At 46.2% G+C, this 18697-nt stretch overlaps 1 protein-coding gene across 9 annotated transcripts in view; it reads left to right on the forward strand.

Moving 5' to 3' along the window:
- CTIF (cap binding complex dependent translation initiation factor) overlaps positions 1–18697 on the forward strand; it is a 334688-nt gene that overhangs the window by 307699 nt on the left and 8292 nt on the right. For all 9 annotated transcript variants that reach the window (XM_037902488.2, XM_037902490.2, XM_037902493.2 and 6 more), the window contains one exon: positions 14161–14214. In XM_037902488.2, coding sequence (XP_037758416.1) covers positions 14161–14214 — 54 coding nt within the window. The remainder of the gene's footprint in view (positions 1–14160; positions 14215–18697) is intronic.

Here is an 18697-nt window from a genome sequence, read left to right on the forward strand (position 1 = left end):
AAACTCTATCCCTCTGTACAACGGCATTGCTCAGAAAGCCCAATGATTAGGCCTGTCGAGAGAAATCTGGGGCCCTGGTGGATCATGTTCACTGGGGCCCCATGCCCTCCCATTTCACCCCAGTTACAGATGTTTTGGGGACTCCCCTGAGCTTGGGGCCCTGGTACAATTGTCCCCCTTTCATCCTCCTGATTTAAAGTAACTATAATTCACAAGGCTGCAACAAACGATCTTTCTCTCACACACTCACAGTTCCCAGAGTACCATGGTGGGGGCACATCCCTTCTCCCGCACTCATCCTTCCCAGGATAACTGGGGTTAGTGTTCTAATTTCTGTTCTTGCACCAATGAAGAGACAGTAATGTGACTGAACTCTAAGGGTCAAATTCAGCCCTGGCATAAGCAAATGAAACTCAACTGGCCTTAAACGTCCATTTCTCTAAATTCTGCCATCTACCTCTTTCCATTTCCTATTTAAAAAAAAAAACAAACAAAGTTTGAAAACAGGAGCACATCCAAAGGGGGTTGGCTTCCACTAGCACAGCCGTGTTTCTCTTCCTTCGTGGCAATGGACCTCTTTCAGAATGATCATAAAATAGGAACAATGGAAACAGAGGGGATGAGAGGCAGGGATGACCAGCACGGGGGCATTATATTCCAGTAGCACCTAGAGGCCCCAGCCAATACTGGGATTCCATTGTGCACAGTAAGAGCTCAAGCCCTGCCCCAAAGAGCCAATGTTCTAAATAGGCAAGACAGCAGATGGGGACGAAAGGAAAGAGGTGGAGTGATTTGCTGAAGATGCGCAGTGGCTGAGCCAGGATTAGAATCAAAGTCTCCTGAGCCCAGCACCCAGTCCAGGGGATCATACTGCCTCTCACATCGCAGAATTTCCACATGAGGGGTACAGATTAGTTACTCCTCAAGCTGGGTGGTCAGGAGGGAACCCCTCACCTATACCTACATTTTTCTTTTAACCACAGCAACCATATTGTATCCAGCCCTCGCTTGCCTGGTTCAAACAGGAGAAGGGCGATGTCAGCACACCTGTGGGAAATGCAGAGTAAAAGCCTGATCCCCAAAGAGATGCGGTGTAATGACGTCAGCGGAGACTTGTGGGAGCTCACCATCTCTCAGGGTCAGGCTCATGGAGTTTTTCCCAAAGTTTCAGTAGAGCAGGAATCAGTAGTTTAAGCCAGTTTTGTCTTTTCATATTGGTGCCTGGGGAGCAGGGAGACAGAGTTTGTGGGGGAAGAGCAGCTCTCCATAGATTTACCATGTTATTTTGTAGGTAGACCTGCTAATAAACAGACTAGAAAACTATTGCTTCACAATCATGGTGGCAATCCTGAGTTTCAGGATGGGAGATTTCAGAGTAGCCGCCATGTTAGTCTGTATCCACAAAAAGAACAGGAGGACTTGTGGCACCTTAGAGACTAACCAATTTATTTGAGCATAAGCTTTCGTGAGCAACAGCTCACTTCATCGGATGCGTTCAGTGGAAGAGAGGAGAGACGGTGCCGTGGTTCAGACCCAGGGCTGAGATCCAGGAGATCTACATTTAGACAATTGGCCAATCACTTAACCTGATCATGCTTTTTTCTCCATCTGTAACATGGATAATAGTATTTCCTGTCTGCTGCCCATCGTCTGTCCTGTCTTGTCTATTTAGACTGTAAGCTCTTTGAGGCAGGGACTGTTTCATACCATGTGCCTAGTATAATGGGATCTCAGCTGGGGCCTTTTGGTGCTTCAGTAATATAAATAATGATGTCCTTCTGTCAACTATGACAACTTTAGTCTGTCTTGGGTTCAGTCTGAGACAGCAGTTTTTCATGGGGTCCTTCCTGCCCTGTGGGACTGCACAGAAGTGTATGTTTTGGGTATATCTGGTGGTGGAGCAGCCCATTTTATCTGACCATATCACCTAACGGTTGTACATAGGCATTAAAGAAGGGCAATGTCAGGACTGAGTCCTGTGAAACTCCACAAGACAAGTCTTTAAGTGAGCATGGGCGGCTGGCCACAATTCACTGGGAACTGATGGAATGGAAAGATGGTAGCCATCTCAGTGCCACTCCATCAACAGCTGCAGATGGATTAGCAGTATCGAATGGCTGAGTATCACTGTCTTCTCTCTGTCTTCAAGGAGGATGTCCAAATGGAACCAGGGCTGTTTCTGTGCTATGATTTATCCAGAAGCCAGATTCAGAGCTTCAAGGAGATTGGCAGAGGCTACATGCCACTAGAATCTCTTTGCTGCTGCCTTCCTAAAAGTCTTGCACAGGAGTGGGAGGTTCGAGACCAGCTGAGGGGTTAACAATGTTGCGTGTTTTGAGCGTTTTTTTTAAATTACATAACTCTGCAGTGATCGTCCAAAACTCTGCCTCTGAGTGGGCATTAACGAGCCTCAGTTGATCAGCATACAAGGATTTACACAACACCAGTATTGATGAATAACCATCCAGTGATTGTGGAGAGAGCAGACCTCACAGCCAATCAGAGAGTAGGAGATGTACATATTTGCAATTGTGCATCATCCCTGTAGTCTGGCTGGCAGAGACCATTCCATTTCAGTCTCATTTAAAGTGCTGGCATTAACCCATTACTTCACTGCCTATGGTACAGGCAGTTACGTATGAGCCTCAGGGTGATGGATATAGAAGATAATACTCCTTGTCTAATTGCCTTTCCCCTGTGCCTGAGTCTGCTGTGTCATATGAATATAAGAACGGCCATACTGGTCAGACCAAAGGTCCATCTAGCCCAGTATCCTGTCTGCTGACAGTGGCCAATGCGAGGTGCCCCAGAGGGAATGAACAGAACAGGTAATCATCAAGTGATCCATCCCCGGTCACCCAATCCCAGCTTCTGGCAAACAGGATCACTTGATGATGCCATCCCTGCCCATCCTGGCTAATAGCCATTGATGGATCTATCTTCCATGAACTTACCTAGTTCTTTTTTGTAGACTTCATTCGTTTCCTTCCCTCCTCTGAATTCGTGTTATCTCCTGGGGCCACACTGTGTAATTTAGAAAAATAACCTAACTTGGTAATTAATGTCTAAAAGTCAAGAGGACACCGTCTTTTCACTGTCTTCCTTAGAGGAAGACTGGGGAAGAACCTTTCCAACTTCTGTCAGAAGGCTTGGGGGGCGGTGCTGTCTGGGGAAGAAAATTGCAACTTTTAAAGTGTTGGGTTGTCCTTGTTTTTTTTTTTTAAATCTTTCACATTTAAAAAAAATCAACCCTTTGAGACTAATGAGGGTCTTTGGCAGTATAATAAGATGATAGGATTTTAAGATTTTTCTTCTAGTAATAGAATGAGACAGAATTTGCCTCTATATATTGTAGCATTAAAGACATGGGTGGAGCGTGACTTTTAGTTCACACTGCTTTTACACCGGTTATTCCATACACTTCAGTGGAGATGCACCTCAGAGTACTTGAGATCAGAATCAGGCCCTCTCTCGGGAAGAAAATGATTCATATGTAGGGAAATAAAATCAGACACCTTCATCCAAAGGGGAAGGAAATAGATGTTTGCTATATCTGTTTGTTTGCATTAAGCCTCTGTAGGGTGGCTTGCGTCTGAAAACCAGCAATGTCTCCCTTCCAGTGCTATTCCTGGTATTTCAGTTTGTTTTACAAAAATTAGTGTTTTGTCCCAGTTCTTCAAAATCCCTGTGGCCTTTGGCACCCTAACAAAGCTTCTGGCCAGTGAAACTGATAGCAGGCTAGCTGATTGTTTATGCGCCTTAAGGGCTGCTCTCCCACCAGGACTGTCACCACCCTGCTTCCTGCCCTCTGCATGAGACCTGGACCCAGCCATCCTCAGCAAGTCACTTCTGCATTGCCCCAAGTTATGAACAAGGCAGCAGGCACCTCAGCTGCATTTCTATCACATGCACATGCCTACTGACCCAGCCTTGGTTGTCATCCTGGCTTCTCCCCACCTCACCTATACCAGAGATGAGCACCAGATTGTGACAGGAGGTGTGGAGACAACCAGGTGGCTGTTTCTAGGGGGAAAGGAGGGAGACAAAGGAATGAATGAGAGAAGGACACGGAGAGAGGAGTTAATGAGCGTTACACTCCCTGTTTGCGAGTGTGAGGGGAGGGGGGCAGTGAGCGCTCCAAAGGGAAATGGCAAAAGGAAGCAGATTGAGGGCTGTGGGGAGGCAGAGAGGAGGAACAAGAAGAGAGGGGTGTGAGGGAAAGGAAAAGGAGAAAACAAAAGCACAGAAGATATAAGAACAGAGAAGGAAGAGGAGCAGAATGTAAAATCTAGAGAAGGAGAGAGAAAGAGAGTAGGATTGGAGCAGGAGAGATTCACAGATACAGCATAGCCTGGGCCCATGGATAGAGTGAATGGACTGGGCCCTGGAAAAAGGACTAAAGGGGGTGACGAGGGAGGGGTAAAGGCCCTGGTCTTTATTTGTTGTGTGGGGAAAGAGAAAAGAGGTGGCTTGGCTGACAAGTGGGGAGTGAACTACCTTCACTCCCTTCCTCTCCTCCCTCCCCGGCCAAACCTTCCTTTGCTCACCTCCTTCTCCCCCCTTCCCCCGGCCCAATCTCGAAAACTCTCCCCACCCCAGCAGCATGTGCCCTGGCTTTCCCCTTTGACCATCTGCTCACCCCGTGTCTCAGAGCTGTGGGAGATTTTATTCTCCACGGCGTGAATACCACAGCCCAGCTCCTAGCAGGGATGTCTTCAAACTTTAATGTTTTTCATGCCACTTTCTGTTAATAGTGAAGGTCACTTTAGTCTTGTCCCTGTCTCCCTGACACAGTAGTGCATTGTAACAGAAGTTTGTAAGAAGTGCGGGAAGGCTGGGGGAAGTCAGGGATGGGTCATCAGATATTCCAGCCAGGCAGCTTAAGAGACAGTAATTGTTGTTGCTCTGTTTCCACTACATACACTTTTATTATATGACTGTGCCCTTACAGAGCCTAATTTTTAGCATTTAGTATTGATAATAATTTATGGAGGTTTGGCAACCAAGAAATCCCAGTGCCACAATTCACCTCTGTACATGGCTGCTTTAGATTTTCACAGGGAGACTTCATTAGCACTTTGGAGGCATATTCAGTACATAAAAAAATCTTTCCAGTTCAAAAACCTTCCTCCGCCGCTACCTGTTTGTCCGGGAGCTGTGCATTACTCTGACACTGGAAGGTTCCAGGAGCTCAAAACTCTGTGCCCAGCTTGAATCAGTAGGCTAGAGATTGATTGCTAGAGGTAGACATCAGAGACTGCATCATGGACTGTGATATATCACCTCAAGAGTTCTCCTGTCCTCTTGAGTCCAGTGGAAGGTGTTGGGGGATATTTGTGTGTCATCTCCCTCCTCCTCATTCATCATCTCCCTCTCCTGAAGTATTGTTTGTGGCCTGTCTTGGTCTGTGATTGTCTTATTTAGATCCTAAGCTCTTCAGGGCAGGGAACTCGTCTCTCTTTGACATATAAATGTAGCGTGCAGACTCAGTAATTTTACATCAATAATTAAATGCATAACCTTATTCTCTAATTTTGGGCAGGGGCAAGACAGAGAACAGAGTTTGTAATCTGTCTCACCTCAAGATACTGGGTAGGGGGGGAAACAGAGATTCCGTTGCAGAAGGTTCTATGATATCTTTGGTCCCAGTTGCACTGTATAATGTTTTGTGTCCAGGATCACATAATTTTAGAAAGCTATGGATTGTATTGAATCCCATCCATTAAGTATTGTAATAACAATAACATTTTTTTAACTATGAAGATTGACCAAGTAGCCCTGATGCAAAAGATAGAGTTATCAAGGTCCAAATGCTGCTCCCATTCACTATTGTCATTCCAGAGAGCCTGTTTTTTGTCAACCACTTCCACCAGTTTCATGCTTTTTGTGTAACTCTTGACTTAATGAAGTTACTCTTGGTTTGCACCAGTTGCATGTAGATCAAAATCAGGCCAGAGTAATGCCATTGACTTGGGTGGATTTCCACCAGTGTCGGTGAAAGCAGAATTTGGCCTCAAATAAGGAGCATGAGAGGGAGAGTGTGGGTCAGATTGCCATTCTTCCTCAGTGAGCAGATGGAGGGGCATTCATGTCTCATTCAGAATGGAGAGGAAGTACTCTCAGCAGATAAGTGAAGCAAGATATCACCTCATAGGATTGTCCTTACTCCTCAGGTGGCTTTGTTTTCATTTTTCACCCTTCATACCAGGCATTGTCAGCCCCCCAAGACCTTTCAGCTGAATGTAAACAATGATTTGCAATTTGCATCAGCCGCCATGCACTCTTACACGATTCAGGAATGTCCTGCAGGCCCGGGCGGGGCCCTTTGCAATCAAGTGCAGTGGTCTCTCTCTATATTTTCTTTCCATGGTTTTTATCTCCCTGAGCCCTTGGGATGAGATCACATCCTGTGGTCCCATGGTTAGTGGTTATTATGACTTCAGACAGGCAGGATGAAGTCTGGATGGCGCGCACGCACGCACACACACACTTCATGGGAGCAGCTCAGCAGGCCACGGGGGCCCGCTCCAAAAAGCTATCATCATTTGTTCTGCAGCCTCAGGGGAAAATCAGAGTTGAGTGGTGAGTCACATTGCTCTGCGGACCTGCTGCTGCTAGTGGGGGAGATTGGGGCAGTTCCTGTGACGACACAAGAGCATGGTCCCGCAAAGACAGTGATTCCCAGTGGTCCTTTGTTTTGCCTAAGGCAAAGTAATGTCTCAGAAGCACTGAGCCCCAAGACCACTGTATCTCTCTTTGCTCACAGCCTTAGGGCTTGCCTACACTTACATTCTATAGCGCTCTAACTTGCTGGCTCAGGGACGTGAAAAATCACCCCCCTGAGCGCAGCAAGTCTGAACACTTTGCAGCGCTAGTGTAGACAGGCTCCGAGGTAGGCTAGTGTAGTACAGGCTAGTACAGCGCTAGTGTAGACAGGCTCCTGGATTACCAAGAGCCCTGGGAGAGCTCTCTCCCAGCGCTCGCGCGCGACCACACTCGCACTTCAAAGCGCTGCCGTGGGAGCATTCCCGTAGCAGCGCTTTGAAGTTTCCAGTGTAGCCGTGCCCTTAACTCCGAATCAAACATCCCATCTGAGGAACTGGGTTTGATCCTGTTCCCCTTGAAATTAATGGCAGTTTGTCATTGGCTTCAGTGGGAGCACGGAGCAGGCTCCTTGACCTTCTGATACCTTGGTAGGCAGAGCACTAACATTTCCAAACCGATCCCAAATTGGTACAGACTGTGGAAGTCTTCAAACTGGATTTGCTGGCAGGTTATTCTGGTTATTCATCCCCCGCATCCTGGTTTGCACTGTGCAATTTGCCCCCACTTGGCTGTTTTCATCATCCCTGGTCTTGTGACAATAAAAGCTGGAGTTGTAACAATTCCCATTGGCTCAGTTAAGTACATGATCTTCCCACGTGCACCGCTGCACAGCTGGCTCTCAGAAATCAGGGCACAGGCAAAAGACCCTATAAGGTCTTGCAATGGTCACTAAGCAAATGACCCTTGGAAAAATAACAGACCACTGGTGTTTGGGGGGGGAGGAAAGAGGGTTCCCCTGATGGACTTGGAGTGAGCACACAAAGGGCAGCCCCTTCTTTGTAGAAATAGAGTCACGGGTTTGGCTACACTTATTCTGAGAGGGAGCTTCCCCGCCTGGGCCCCACAGACTTCGGTTAGCAGGGCTCGCACTAGTGCACTAAAAATTGTTGCATGCATGTTATTTTGACATTGAGACTTGAGTCCCGCTTACATGAGTCTGTCGACCAAGACTGGGAGGCGTGGTCCCAGACGCAGTGTAGACACATCCTAAGTGGCTTTTGCTAGCGCTGCTGAGCACAGCGGGAGGCTCAGCCAGTCAGGGAACTAGAAGAAATATCATTGACTTCAGTCAATTTGACCTCCACAATATAAATAATTTTGAAACGTGCTGAAATGTTCATGGTTGTCTGGATGGGTGCAAAATTTTGTGCCCAGTTTGAATGACAATTTCATGGAGATGAAATGTGTATCTTTCTATCTGTGTTCTTACATCAAGCCCATTTCGTGTTAATAGAAACCTTATGGCAAATGTTTTTTTTCTTTTGCGTGAAATATTTTACACAGCTCTAGTAATTAGCACTATGCCTTCAGGAGTAATGTCAGTAACCAGGCAAGTGTAGTTTACGCCTCTGGACTTAAGCTGTACGTTTAAATGTTCATGTATCCCTACTTCATACAGAATGTGGTCTAGTGATAAGAACATGGGACTGTGTGTCAGGGTCCGTAGATTCAGTTCATGGTGCTAGTGTCTCGGATAACACCGAGCAAGACATTTAACTGATCTGTGCCTCAGTTTACCTCTGTAACATGGAAATAACAATACTTCCCTATCGTCCTAGGGATACAGTAAGACTTCAGCTGCGTTTGTAAGTCACTTGAAATTCCTTTGATGCAAGGTACCACCACTAGTGTGGACATGCTTTCAGTTTTTGAAAGAAATAGGTTGTCTTGTCCCAAAGTGGATGTTAAGAACACTGGCACGGACTCAAGGCTGCTTGTGCTCTGGGAGCATCTACTGGCACAGTGGCAATTTGTCATCTCCACATGCCGGGCACATATCTGTTTTTGTTTCTTTGCCACACACAAAAATGTCCATGTAAAGCATCTTTTCTTGGACTACTTTGTAAAAGAAATTGTGAGCCATTTGCGTGCAGAGATTAATGAATTCTAGGAAAAATGCCTTACAGCTCCCATGAAATCACTCTCACCACGCAACACACATTATTTCCAGGAAGAGAGCCTATAAAATTTATTTTCATTTGTTCATGAAAACGTAACCCCCTGAGACCATCCAGACATGCTAGCCTTCCCAAACATATTGGCATATGCTGATCTGTCACAGGAATACAGAAATTTGGAAGCAGGAGCCCTCCCTTCCAGAGATCTAAATTCATGTTCTTGGGGTGTCTCCTTCCAATCTACAAAGCTGTTAGCACCAGAAACCCCCAGCTAAAGTGAGAATCCTTTCGCAACAAAGGTTGGGTATTATCTGACCAGTCAGGCAGATTCTGGCATGCGGCTCCTCCTGTTAGGAAATCAAGTAGACTCTTTGTCTACTCTCCAGCAGGCACCGCTTCTCTCATTCCACGGCTTCGCTTGATATGAGGAACTGACTCAGGAGCAAAAGGAAGTTTTCCCTAGGACAGTCCAAGCCTCCAGGGGATGATTACAGGTTAGATAGAGAAGTGTGCAAGTCTCCTCTCACCTGTGCTGTTGTCTGCCTCTTGCTCCTCCTCCCCGTTACTCTGTCTTCTCTACTCTGTTAAGCTCCTTCTTCCACCTTTTTTAGCTGTCCTGGTAGATGTGAGTGCCTGTTTTGGAAAGACGACTGATTTCTGTGGTACTAGTTCTGCAAATATAGCATATACAGTGTGCGAGTTATACATTTTAAAATATAGATCATAATTAGACTGTAGGAAGGGTGCTTACATAATAGGCATAAATAATACATTTGGATAAAATACATTAAACTGCTAATGCAATTAATTAGGTTGAGACTTTGATCACACAAAAGCCAGACACTTCAAAGTTGCAATTCCAACAACAGCTGAATGGTGCAAACTTCATTACCTCAGGGTCAAACTGTAGACTCTGCATGCATGTGACTTCCATTGACTTGATTTCCTATTGGGACTGGGTGTCACACATGCCATGGGAATTCAGGATATGGCTCTTAAACGCAGTTCAGCGCTGGGGCCTTGGAGCAAAGGGTAGATGCAGAGGAGATCTCCCAGGGCTGCAGAGGCAGGCAGCAAGGGTAACACGATTGTTGGCACCCGTACCAGCCTGCTGGTGCATAGGAGCCACTCAGAGGGTGCAGTCTAGCAGGGGCGCTAGCCCCACAGACTCTTCTCCTGTGCCTAGGATACGCAGGGAGACAAAGGGAGAAGCATAGTGAGCATCAGAATAACATTCCTTTGAAAAGGATTACAAAATCACTGGGCAAATAACAAAATCCCTGTCCCTGAGTTCTGTAGCCCCACCTGCACAGACCGAACCAGCCAGTAGTCCTTGCATGCAAATATGAGATGTGTCAGCCAGGTTAGCCCCCTTAGGTTTGAGGAGTAGCTTAGAGATCTGTTATTTCTGTTGGCCGGGAGGCTTATGCACAGCCATCTAAGCTAGCACAGGAGACATTGATTCAGCCCTGCCTGTGCTACACAAATCACCCATTTTATAAATGGTTTTGTCTAGCACAGTCCAGCCCTCAGTGCAGACAGGGCGTAATGTGACTAAGCTCCTGCATCTTTGCAGGGGGTTAGATTAGATGACCCTTGCGATCCCTTCGAAGCCTATGATTCTATGAAAACCGCTTTTGCAAACACAGCGCGAGAGGAGGCAGTACCCCAGCACTGTTTAAATGCTCCATGTTTATCGTTATCTTGTTATGATAGCTGGTGGGAAGGGCCCCCTCTCTTGCCCCATCTGTCCCCTCTCCATAGAGCAGCGTTTGAAAGGGCCCCCGTTCACCACTACCTTTTCTCTACGCTGTTCCTTCCCACCTGTCTAATGGCTGTTTACACACTGGCCTCACAGCCATGTTTATGAGCTGGTTTTAAACACAATTCCCTCTGGACCGATTTACCACACTCTTAAGCCAGCTGGGTAGATGGGGCAGAAACAGTATTTTAAAAGCATGCACTAGGCTGAGTCTCAGTCCAGTGCTTTGGCCACAAGACCAACCTTGGTCTGACCCACATCAGACTGACCAACTGTCTGACCCGCCTCACTGTGGTAAACAGGTTTAGCAGAAACCATGTATAAATCTGGTCTTTGAAGATAGCTGGGAGGCCAGTGCAGATGGGCCCAAAATGTTCTTCCTAACGCCTGGTCTTCCTGAGCTCCCAGTTAATAGACACATAGGCCAGAAGGGACCAACATGATCATCTAGTTTGACTTCCTGCATTTTGGAGGCCACAGAACCTCGCCCACCTATTCCTGTAATAGACCCATGACCTCTGAAGTCCTCAGATCATGATCTAAAGACTTCAGGTTACAGAGATTCCACCATTGCCACTAGTTCAAACCTGTATGTGACCCGTGACCCCTGCTGCAGAGGAAGGGGAAAAAAACCCACCCTGGGGTCTCTGCCAGTGTGTGGCAGGGTCTCTGCCAAATTCCTTCCTGACCCCAAATATGGTGGTCAGTTGGACCCTGAGCATTTCGGAAAGACCCAACAGCCAGACATCAGGAAAGAATTCTCTGTAGTAACTCAGAGCCCTACCCACCTAATGTCCCATCGCCAGCCACTGGGGATATTTGCTACTACCATTCACAGATTGGCTACATGCCATTGTGGGCAGTCTGATCATACCACCCCCTCCATAAACTTATCAAGCTCAGTCTTGAAGCCAGGTAGGTTTTTTGCCCCCACTGCTCCCATTGGATCTTCACTCCTCTGATAGTTAGAAATCTTTGTCTAATTTCAAGCCTAAACTTGTTGATGGCCATCTTTCTTTCAGGGACTAAGCTTGCCCATGGCCTGGCCCAGAGTGTATGCTTGCTGTCTTCCCTCAGCAGCTGCTTCCTCCTTTTCCTCCTCTCTTTTCCTTTCTCCCTCTCTAGCTGTAAACCCATCTCTCCCTCCTCTTTCCCTTGTTTCCCATCCATCCCAGAAACATCCCTGTCCCTCAGGTGCCCTCACAATGAGAGTTTCCTCACGTTCCCCCAGACATCCATATGCACCATGTCTCTCCTCCTGTACATGCTCCACAATGTATCACTCCTCTAGATACTGATAGGTATGGTAGGCGCTCTTCAAAGGCCACTTCAGAAATCATCATTCACCACAGCTCCACTCCAAACTGAATTAACAAATTTGTAACTTATTACTTACAATTCAGACCAATGAATAAACTCCGGTACTGATCAGCTGGCTGTGCCCTCTGTTCTTTTATAATTTTGACAGATAATATTTTGTTTTAAAACTTTTAAAAGTTTTATTGATTTACATTTTCATATTTGTGCAAAATTTTGGGGTTTAAGCATTTTTTTATTTTTATTGATTTAAATTTGCACCGTTGCAGGAAATCATGGTGGACTCCTAGAATAGGGGGTTTCACAGTAATTATTTAATGACAGTAGATGCTGATATTCAAAAAACACAAATTGTCAACATCACGTAAAAATATACAAAGTAAATCCCCTTAAATCAAACTGTCGTTCTCAAGCAGCATTTTTCTTACTTTGCCAGTCTGTAGATCATGATTTTTGTTGATGGAAATATTCTTTCATCAGTTTACATGTGTACAGTGAAATCAGTGTTTACCGAGAAAAATCTAATCCTTCCACTCCAGGAGTTTGGTTTCTCTTTAAAATTGCTCATGCTTGTAAAACAAACGAAGAAACTCACATTTGGGATAAGAGTAGAAAAGGCAGAGCAAAGTCTGGAACTGGTGCTGACAAAATATATTGAATGCAGAAGGTGGTGGGAAGTGTCACTATCCACACTAGCAAAACCCAGCATTGTGGGGGATTCTGCATTGATGCATTTAGATTTTTGGGCCATCGACATCACATTGTGTGGGGAGCAGGGAGGGGGAGCAAGAGGAACTCCTGAGAAGTGGGGAGCGCGCCAGGCTGTTAAGGGACACCTCAGTGCTCCCCCACACCCTTGGTAGCTTCACTCTGTATGGTGATGCACTCCTGCCCCCCACCCAAGTGCCAGGACCCTGTCCCAACCCGCTGGAAGGTGGGACTGGACTGCCAGGGAGTTCTACCTGCTCCCTGGCGGCCAACTGATCCCATGCACTGCCGTGGCTGCTCCAGCCCTTCCACCAGCTCCCGTTCCTCTCTTGCCTCAGTGTGAGCAGCGGGGACAGAAAACTTTGAGGGGGGGGGGGGGGTGAAAACATATATTCCCCCCCACCATTATTTCCATTCGCCAGACACTAATGCCCACTCCCAACCCACAGTTCCACGCCCCGTGAAAATCCACCCTACTATCTTCAGTAAGCACTAGTAATTTAGGAGAAAGTTTTAGTCTAAGACACAGTTGTGAGTTCAGTTCTCCACAATTGGAAGTAGTTCCACATTTAGGCACAGTTGGGAGTCAGTGGAATTACAGGTGTGAAATCCGTGTGGTGGAAGTAGAATCAATCGCTGTGTGTAGGCATAGGTGCTGACTCTGTGGGTGCTCCAGGGCTGGAGCACCCATGGGGAAAAATTGGTGGGTGCTCTGCACCCACCGGCAGCCAAGCTCCCCGCACCCCCCAGCTCACCTCCGCCTCCTCCCCTGAGCGCACCGCGTCCCCGCTTCTCCTCCCAGGCTTGTTGCCGCGAAACAGCTGTTTTGCCGCGTAACAAGCTGTGGGAGGGAGGGGGAAGGAGCGGGATCGCAGCACGATCAGGGGAGGAGGTGGGGAAGAGGCGGGGCCTGGGTGGGGATTTGTGGAAGGGGTCCAGTAGGGGCAGGGAGAGGGCAGATTTGGGGCAGGGACTTTGGGGAAGGAGTTGGAATGGGGGCGGGGCGGGGTGGAGTCGGGGCAGGGCCAGGGGTGGGGAGGCGCGAGCACCCACCAGTGCTAGGAGAAGTTGGCGCTTGTGTGTGTAGGAAATGATGCTTTCCTGCAACGTAATTCTAGGATTGTTCAAAAGAACTGCTCTGAAAGAGACCATCAGGTTCAGGATGCAAAGTCATAATGCTTCCTATGCTTTCTAATTTGGAAAGGGCATAGAGAGCCCTTCACTTCTACTTACTGCTTCAACTGCAGTCCAGACTGTTAATGGCTGAAAATTATCATGTGATGGATGTTTAGTGAAATGACTTGGTGGGACTTAGCGCATTTCCTTGTGTACAGTAACCTACGTCATAAAAACTCTCACTACATACTTAACATGTACCCTGAAAGTTATCATGTACTGTGTATGTTCTGCTCTGCTTCCTCCATCTCAACCGTGGAAACGCTGCATTCTGACCTTGTGTCTCTTCGTTCACACCAGAGACATCTTTCTTTTTCCCCCTCCACTTTCTTCTTTTCCCTGCTGTGGCTGTGGGGAAAGCGAACACAGGTTAAAACATGGAAGGAGCAGTCTGGTAGGGGAGGGATTATAAGGCAGTAGAAACAAGGTATGCTTTAATAACTGGCTGCCTCTTTTTCTCTTTCTCTCTTGCAGTTGTTGCAATCTCAGGATGTGAAAGAAGACGCTGTCCTTTGCTGTTCCATGGAGGTATGAATGGGCTGTTGGGACCTCAGATATTCTGAGCCAAATTCCCCACAGCTTTGCTCCGTGTGTCATTGTTCACACCTGTACCAAGTGGTTGTAAAATCAGTACGGTGGTGTTTTCAGCCCCCTCCCCCCCTTTGCACTTGTTCTGCGCAGAGGTAAATGGTGACAGGAGGGCAAGCAGTGGAGAATCAGGCCCTCTTTTCTATATTTATTCTTTTAACTTGTTTGTTTATTTGAGGGACATTGCAACCAAAATGGAAGCTCTCAAGAGGGACCACAATTTCAGTCCCGCAGCCTTGTACTGCGTATGACCCAAGCCAAGGTGTGAAACCCAGCTCCTGACCACCTATAATCATCAAGAATCCCACAACTCCTTTTCTGTGAAAAGGGTATTCCCATCATGAGTGTGTCTGTTTCATTATGTTTGAATATAGCAAACTACATCCTGCAGCTTTATTGCTTTGTGTTGTGGTCCCATCACAAGCTATGTATAGTCAAGGCAGACCAATATGAGGTAGGGAATATCTGAAATAACACTGGTGATTCAACATGAGTCAGTTCTGAGCAAATGCCTGGCATGGTGCTTGCTGGCTCTGAGCTCCTGGAAGGGCCATTATACAAGTGAAATGTTAAGTTAATATCCTAACCACTTAATGACCACAAGGGTGAAGTATTGAGTTCCTGTTTGAAGCACACATCGAATTGGGTCGGGGGCCCAGATATAACCCAGTTGTTCCCTGTCTCACTTCCAATGCAATTCCTATCTCTCATCTAAACAGGACTTTTCCAGGGCTCGGTAACCAGGCTAAAGCTTTGGACGTGGTTACAAAATCCATTTAAGGTCCCATCTACTGCACACAGTGGAATCTTGCTAGAACTTGGTCCCCCGTCCGAGATGTTAAAATGTCTTAAGATAGGGCTACAACGGTTTCCCCCAAGCTCCTACATGACACAGGACACTTTCTGCTCAAAGAGTGACATTCCTCCAACTACCTTGTTTTATTTTTAATTGCTGAGGATTTTCTTCCCCTTTCCCTCCTCCGTAGTTCTTCCCTCCTTACACGCTGCTTCTGCTTTCCCCCTGGCTGACCGCCCTTATGATAGGCCTGCACCACCCTCAATGCAGTGTTCTGATTGGCAGTCATCAGTTCAGTCTGGAGCGTCTCATGAGCCCCTAGAGATGAGCCATCACCTTAGGTATATACACTGCACGCTCAGTCTCAACCTAGCCTGGGGCCCAGAATCCTAAATATGAGTCCCATCACTATGCACACAGTGCCATGCTATCCGAATGACTTTATATTTTGGAGTCCACTTTAAAAAAACCTATGTTAAAAAGAACATCAAGGTTGCAAAGTCAAGCATTCAGAAGTTAGGATATGCCCGAATGAAGGTTGCCTGTGCCCTTTATATGTTCAAAGCACAGCTTCCATTGACTTCAGTTGCATCTGTGAGTGCTCAGCACTTCGTCAAGCCAGACCCCAGCATCTCAAGCCAGGCACCCAGAAAATGAGAATACATCATTAGTGACCACTTGTGGAAAGTTCGGTTTAAGTGACTTGCTCGGAATCATGTAGGGATTCTTTGTGGCAGAGGCACAGATAAAATCCACTTCTCCAGAGCAGCATTCAACTGCCTTAAGCATGGGACCCTCCTTTGTCTTCTGTAATCCCCTGCCTTCTTCACTACACACCCACACCTTCCAACCTCTGCAACAAATGAGCCAGGGATCCTACAGATAACAGCCTCCTTCACGACCCAAACCTGATGCAACCCCAGAGCATCTCCTTTCTGTGCACTGAATGGGACAGGGGCCCTGTGGGAAAAAATAGTATGTGATCATGTAAGTAAAGACTGCCTCGTGGTCATCGGGCAGAAACACAAGGGGGCTGAATAAAGTTGCATCAACTACCTTAATTCTGACATTTCCTAACGTATGAGTGCTTGACTTTGTAATATTAATGTTCTTTTAATGAATTTTTGTGTGTAATTTCCTAGGTTTAAAAAAAAACTAAGTGAAAACATTGAAATTCCATCATGTGGCATCATATTGAAACCCACATGGGTCATCAGCATGGTTGGAACCTTTATTCATATTTATTATTTGTATTTACTGTAGCACCCGGGCACCCTAGTCATGGACCAGGACCGCACTGTGGTAGGTGCGCAGAACAAAAAGTCTGTCCTAGATCCATCACACAGGCCTCTGCCACTTGAGCTAATGGAGTGATGGATAGCAATAGTAGGTTGTCGTCCTCTGTGTGGACCAGCACTAGAGCAGGGGTGAAACACTTTGCCGGTAGGTTTCACAAATATTTTCTGACAGCAGCAAAATGGTGAGAATCAGGAATCATGAGTTCCATTCCAGGGTCGAAAGGGATCTGAGCTGTAGTGGGCACAGATTCTTCTGCTTGTTCCCCCTGTCACTTTCACCTCCAGTCCTGGGAATTCTGGCTCTTCATCTGATCTGTCTCTCTTCCCTGACAGCCTGCAGCTGCCCGCCATCCAGCCTATGTGTTCCCCATCTCCACTGGTTCCCAGTCCCCGCCTCCTTTTCTGGACTTCTTGTCAAGCTCTTGTCCCCATCCCATTTCCCTCCCTTTCCCCTCCAGTTCCTTGTCCCAATCTCTTTGTAGACAGTCCCATTCTCCCCTGCACCCTGGCTTCTTGTCAAATTTGTCTCCCCTCCGCATCCCTTTCAGTAGCAGAATGTTCAGTAGTATATTTTGTTTAAAAAAAAATGTGGGAGGCTTAGGAATACATGGCCTCGCTACAGGACCTAGTGAGTAACACTGAGAAGAGGGGAGACTGCCAGTTATTTGTGCAAGAATAGAGAATCATAGAAATGTAGGGCTGGAAGGGACCTCGGGAAGTGATGGTGAAGCCTCTTCCGGAGCTTAACTTATAGTTAGAAAGTGAGTATCTAACCTAAATCTCTGTTGCTGCAGATTAAACCCATTACTTCTTGTCCTACCTCCAGTGCACATGGAGAATGACTGATCACAGTGATCTTTATACCAGTCCTTAACATATTTGAAGACTGTTACCAGGTACCCCTCAGTTGTCTTCTCTCAGGACTAAACATGACCAATATTTTTAATCTTTCCATGTAGATCACCTTTTCTTTAAAAGTTTTATCATATTTGTTGCCCTCCTCTGGACTCGCTCCAGTTGGTCCACATCTTTCCTAAGTGTTGCGCCCAGAATTGGACACAGTGCTCCAGGTGAGACTCACCAGTGCCAAGTAGAGTGTGATAGTTACCTCCTGTGTCTTACGTGCAACACTTCTGTTAATACACCCCAGAATGATATTAGCATATACCATCACACTGTTGTCTCATATTCAATTTGTGATCCACTATAGCCTCCAGACCCTTTCAGCAGTACTACCACCTAGCCAATTATTCCCCATTTTGTAGTTGTGCTTTTGATTTTTCCTTCCTCAGTGAAGTACTCTGCACTTGTCTCTATTGAATTTCATCTTACTGATTTCAGACCAATTCTCCAATTTGTCAAGGTAGTTTTGTGTTCTAATCCTACCCTCCAAAGTGCTTGCAACCCCTTCCATTTTGGTATCATCTACAGATTTTATAAGCATGCTCTCCACTCTATTATTCAAGTCATTAATGAAAATACTGAATACTATCAGATCCAGGACTGACCCCTCTGGGACCCCACTAAATGTACCCTGCCTTCCCAATTTGACAGTGAACCATAGATAATTCCTCTTTGAGTACAGTTTTTCAACCAGTTGGGAACCCACCTTATACTAATTTCATCTAGATCGTATTTCCTTAGTTTACTTATGAGAGTGTCATGTGGAACTGTATCAAAAACCTTACTAAAACCAAGATATATCACATCTGCTGTCCCCCTCCCCCCATCTACTAGGACAGTAACCCTGTCAAAGAAGGCAATTAGGTTGGTTTGGCATGATTTATCCTATTATCCCCTAGGTACTTACAAATTGATTCTTTAACAATTTATTTCAGTATCTTTCCAGGTATCAAAGTTAGGTTGACTGGTTTACAATTCCCTGGGTCCTCTTTGTTCCCCTTTTAAAAGATAGAAACCATGTTTGCCCTTCGCCTGTCCTCAGGGACCTTGCCTATCTTCTATGAGTGCTCAAAGATAATTGCTAATGTTCTGTGATTGCTTCAGCTAGTTCCTTAAGGCCCTTGGATGATTTCATCAGGCCCTGCCGACTTGAATACATCTAATTTACCTAAATATACTTTAACCTGTTCTTTCCCTATTTTAGCATATATTCCTTCCTCCTTGTTGTTAATATTAATTGTGTTGAGTATCTGGTCACCATTTTAGTGAAGACTTAAGCAAAGACTTTGTGAAGACTTTTTAGTGAAGACTTAAGCAAACTAGGTATTAAACTCCTCAGCCTTCTTGATGTCATCAGTTATTAGCTCTCCTTCCTTGCTAAGTAGAGAACCTACACTTTCCTTCATCTTTCTTTTGCTCCTAATGT

The sequence above is a fragment of the Chelonia mydas genome, chromosome 5, assembly GCF_015237465.2.
Source record: "Chelonia mydas isolate rCheMyd1 chromosome 5, rCheMyd1.pri.v2, whole genome shotgun sequence".
In the NCBI taxonomy this organism is placed as follows: Eukaryota; Metazoa; Chordata; order Testudines; family Cheloniidae; genus Chelonia; species Chelonia mydas.